This window comes from Camelina sativa, chromosome 9 (genome assembly GCF_030686135.1).
Source record: "Camelina sativa cultivar CO46 ecotype springtype chromosome 9, ASM3068613v1".
Taxonomy (NCBI): domain Eukaryota; kingdom Viridiplantae; phylum Streptophyta; class Magnoliopsida; order Brassicales; family Brassicaceae; genus Camelina; species Camelina sativa.
The window spans coordinates 20773145-20778046 of record NC_141888.1 but is presented as its reverse complement, the minus strand read 5'-3'; the positions used below and the strand labels follow the sequence as shown (position 1 = coordinate 20778046).

Here is a 4902-nt window from a genome sequence, read left to right as displayed (position 1 = left end):
TTCCTGATTCTAAAATTAAAGTTTGATTATTGTGAGTTTTGGTAGTGACAAAAGACTACTATCACAGTCTACTAAAGATGATTGAGAATGTACAGAGATAGTAAACCCACTTCTTGCTTGTTTCCAGAACTAGCCGAAGAAGACGGGAACCATCCATTTACGTATGGTGAGAGTAATTTATACAGCTCGTTTCATTGCTTGATGAGAACACATATTGAAAATATTTAAATGGAATTGAGGTCCAAGCTTAGAAACAATTGGCAGAGACAGAGAGGAAACTCAAAAGAAGATATACATATATAGAATAATAACATTCTGTTAATGACTGATCTGTTTTGTTTAACTTGATTTGCTTCAAAAGCAAGATTCAAATGAACAGTGAGGGAGAGAAGAATAAAAAGAAACACAAATAGAAAAGTTGCAAGTAAATTATAGAAACTGGCTTCAGGGTGGAAAAATGATTATCAAAATTTTTACCGCACTTGTTTTACTTGGTGATATTTGTTTGATCAGAAGCACTTCCTGTGGACGATCGACGGTCCAGATTCATCATACTCGGCTTTCGCAATCCACATCTGCAGATTTACACACATTTTTGTAACAATTTCATACATCAAAACACTCATAGACTTTATGTACTAATTAGATTCGTATGTACATCAAGTAATTTACCTGCTGGAAAGTACTGAGAGAGGCCAAGATAGAGCCACCGATCCAAACACTGTACTTCCTTTCCGGTGGCGCAACCACTTTGATCTTCATACTGCTTGGAGCCAACGCGGTGATCTCTTTACTCATCCTGTCACCAATCCCGCCGAACATTGTGGTTCCACCACTGAGCACAATGTTTCCATAAAGATCCTTCCTGATATCCACATCACATTTCATGATTGAGTTGTAAGTAGTTTCATGTATTCCAGGATTTTCCATTCCGATCATGGATGGCTGGAACAGGACTTCAGGGCACCGGAAACGCTCTGCCCCGATGGTTATCACTTGACCATCAGGCAGCTCAAAGCTCTTCTCGACGGATGAGCTTGTTTTGGAAGTCTCGAGCTCTTGCTCATAGTCCAAGGCAATGTAAGAGAGCTTCTCTTTCATGTCTCTAACGATTTCACGCTCAGCAGTTGTGGTGAAGGAGTAACCACGTTCTGTCAGGATTTTCATGAGGTGGTCGGTTAGGTCACGACCTGCAAGATCAAGACGCAAGATTGCGTGTGGAAGTGCATAACCCTCGTAGATGGGAACCGTGTGGCTGACACCATCTCCAGAGTCCAAAACAATACCTAGCCAACAAAATTACAAAATAAAGAGAGCAATCAATAGAGAATTATAGCTAGGGATGGGAACAAAAATCGAGTCGAACCAAACAGTAAAAATGAGTGTACTGACCAGTAGTACGACCACTGGCATAGAGGGAAAGAACAGCTTGAATGGCAACATACATAGCAGGAGTGTTGAATGTTTCGAACATGATCTGTGTCATCTTCTCACGATTAGCCTTGGGATTAAGGGGCGCTTCGGTTAGCAGAACCGGATGCTCTTCAGGCGCAACACGCAGCTCGTTGTAGAAAGTGTGATGCCAAATCTTCTCCATGTCATCCCAATTGTTAACAATACCATGTTCGATTGGATACTTGAGAGTCAAGATACCACGTTTCGACTGTGCCTCGTCTCCAACGTATGCATCCTTTTGTCCCATTCCAACCATCACTCCCGTGTGACGTGGACGACCAACGATACTTGGGAATACAGCTCTTGGAGCATCATCACCTGCAAAACCAGCCTATATGGAAAGATTTGAATTGTATCACTTATGGCAAACAATAACACTCAAATCTTGTTTTTGTTAATCATCTAGAGATGCTTTACCTTGACCATTCCAGTCCCGTTATCACATACGAGCGGCTGAATATCTTCACCGTCTGCCATTTTTCAATCTCTAGACAAAATAACAAAAACATCAAATATGGTTAAAGCCCATTGCATAATTAATTAGATCTAAAATACAACAATTTAACCTCGTTAGAGAAATCTCACATTACGTCGTATTACATAATCTAACACATTAACGTTACATTTTATTATGGTTATGCCTTGTTCAAGAGATGAACGTTTTGACACCAAATAAACAAAGAAAATAGCATTATCTTACCTGCTGATGAGTTTACGTTGAAGAGGAGAAAGAGGCTTCAGGAATCTTGAAACGCCCCGTCCTGAAATGGGTTTTCAAAAATTTCTGCAGAAGGGAAGCAACTTAGCCCCTTAATATCGTTTGACCATAAACTAATCTAAGCCATTAGTTTTTTCTTCTTAAGACCAATATCTCAGCCTCTATTGACACGTCTCCAGCTATTTTTGGCTTGAGAAAATTATAAGAGACCACCAATCTGACCGAAGAATATGGTTTCATGCTCTGTTTTACCGGAAGAATCGGGTCACCGAACAAGCCATGAGCTCCTTTGGGCCTTGGGAAAAAAAAAGTTAAAAGGCCATCATCATAAGAATTTTGTGTTTCCTTCACTAAAAAAAGTCAGATTTCATTTTTCTTAAAAATTTTAGATAAACATCACTTTCTTGTAATTATTCTTTCTTCCAATATTTAAAGTGCTCTGAGTAAAAGAGTGCTATCCAAAATTGCAAAACTATAATTTAAAAAGTAAAAAGGATCTTAGTGGGTGTGGTATGTGAAAAATGCTGAAAAGTTGGGGAAGACTGGGAGTAATGATGATAGCGGTCATTGACAAATGTGATAATGATGATGGAGATATGTGGAAGTAAAATAATTAAGCATGTGCATGAGATTTAATTATTTGACATGAGACCTTAGTGTGTATGTTCAATTGCTATTGCTTCTTATAGTTTTGATTATTAGAGTTTCTTACAAAAGAATCGAAGAGATGAATGAAAATAACAAATAACAGTGTCTGTTGATAACAATCTATTTTATTTTTAATATATAGAACTATTCTTAGTGCTAATTTACTACATATTTTGTTTTATCAAAGATTATTTAATAACATAACACCATATAAAAAACTTGGCTACATTAATAATTTTTTTTTTGTCACTTAAAATCATCAGCTTAGCTTCTTTATTTGAGAAACACCATTAGCAATTTAGCATATCGATATAATATTCAAGACTTTAATGAAAAAAGTCACAAAATAAAATCTTTATATCCAGAGTGTGTGTCTTTTAGTGTTTCTATTCTGTGGCTTAACGATTTTAAGGAGAAAATATTTATTTTAATTATATGATGAATCAATCTCAATCAAGGAAATAAAATTGACTTTTTGGTGGGGGGGGGGGGGGGGGTGGATTTTTAGATTGGATTTTGACTTTTCTAGTATATTTTACTTTTATCAGCCCACAATCAAAGCGAACATTCATCCATGTTGTCATGTTTATCGTATCGATGCACTTATCTAACCAGTGTATTTCATTTTCGAGGTAATCACGTTATTATAGATCTCTTTTTAGAGAATTACACATTTTTAAAAAAGCTTAATAACTTACCTAATAACAAGAAACATGTTAAAGAAAAGGTTTAAAAGAAGATGGATTAGATAAGAGGATATATAGTAGATAGCACAAATTTGGGAGATAATAAAGAAACTACCACAACTATACAGTGCCTGTCGATAATCAATGGTAAAATTACATCGTCACCCTTCTATAGGTGTCCATCCCATAGGGGACAGGTAGTATAGATTACAATCATTGCTTTCTCGAATTGGTATTTTTTTAAAAATCTAATTAATGGGCTTATCTTCGTAGATTTACGCAACTTTTTACAGCCACATATTCTTCATTATTTACTGTGCCGCCTTTACGATTTGTGGAGAGAAGCGGTAAGAGTATTAATTTCAGATGAGAAACCAGAACGACTGCTTCAAACGACACGACCGAAAAGCCCTATTCCGTCTACAAAGCTACCTCCGCCGCACTCTCCTCTAAAGGATCATAATCTCAAAAACGGTAAACGCTTTTAAGCTTCCACAATATATCCAATTGTATATGTAATTCTCCAGTTTTGCTTATATGGTTGTTTGCTTTTTTTAATCAGGGTTTCATATTCATCTAAATAATGTCAAATCTGGAGCTGCCAAAACGGCTATTCGAAGCAGGATCTGAACTTAATGGTGAACGTGTTCACTCTTCCACGGATTTAGCTTACCTTGACGTCCTATCTTCGTCGTTGTACCCTAAAGATTTGCACTACCTCAGATCTTCTCAGTTTGGCCACCTTCTAGACTTTGGTAGCGGATCGGCTTTCTCCGGCAAGCTTGTCCATTTCTTGCTGACGAGGCAGTTGGTGGTTAAAAAAAATGAAGAATTTTGGTTTGTTTTCGCTGGATCACCTATCAGGTTCTCTCTATACGAGTTTCAAAAAGTCACTGGTTTAACATGCGAACAACCACCGAAGGAAAAAGTTAGGAGAAGAAAGCGAAAGGTGGGTCCTGGTAGATATTGGTACAAGTTGTTCGACAGGCCAGAGGTATCTGTTGAGTGGGTGGTTAACAGATTGAAGGAGCCAAAACTGATCGTCTCTGTGATGAACTGGTTCAGAAAGTAACGTATGAACGATAGAACTGGTTCATAGAGTAACGTACGTACAATAAACTGGTATAAAAATGGGAACTCTGAACCGTTTCAACAACTACCCCAAACCGTTAGTTTATCGTACGTACGTTACTCCTTACTTAACGTCCACTTAAGCTTATCCAATGTAGTTTCGGACTTCCTACGATATACCATGCAACGTGCGCCGAGAGTAATTCCCCACTTCTTATAACTACCAATCAATCCCAAGAAAAGGCATGCTAAGTTATAACATATCACGGTGAAAGCAAACTTAACTGTTTGTATTACCGAGACACCCATACATGCACAAAATAA

At 37.5% G+C, this 4902-nt stretch overlaps 2 protein-coding genes across 2 annotated transcripts; one reads left to right on the top strand and one right to left on the bottom strand.

The window, feature by feature from the left end:
* Nucleotides 1-214: 214 nt before the first annotated feature.
* On the bottom strand, nt 215-2540 carry LOC104711106 (actin-12). Its single transcript, XM_010427782.2, has 5 exons — nt 2156-2540; nt 1873-1942; nt 1393-1786; nt 673-1286; nt 215-575 (listed from the first exon to the last, which is right to left on the bottom strand). The coding sequence occupies exons 2-5, from the start codon at nt 1930-1932 to the stop codon at nt 510-512; spliced, it is 1134 nt and encodes a 377-aa protein (XP_010426084.1). The 5' UTR covers nt 1933-1942; nt 2156-2540; the 3' UTR covers nt 215-509.
* Nucleotides 2541-4090: 1550 nt separating this feature from the next.
* LOC147938402 (uncharacterized) lies at nt 4091-4579 on the top strand. The gene has a single exon (XM_087465618.1). It carries the CDS (start codon nt 4091-4093, stop codon nt 4577-4579), a length of 489 nt encoding a protein of 162 aa, XP_087321744.1.
* Nucleotides 4580-4902: the final 323 nt, after the last annotated feature.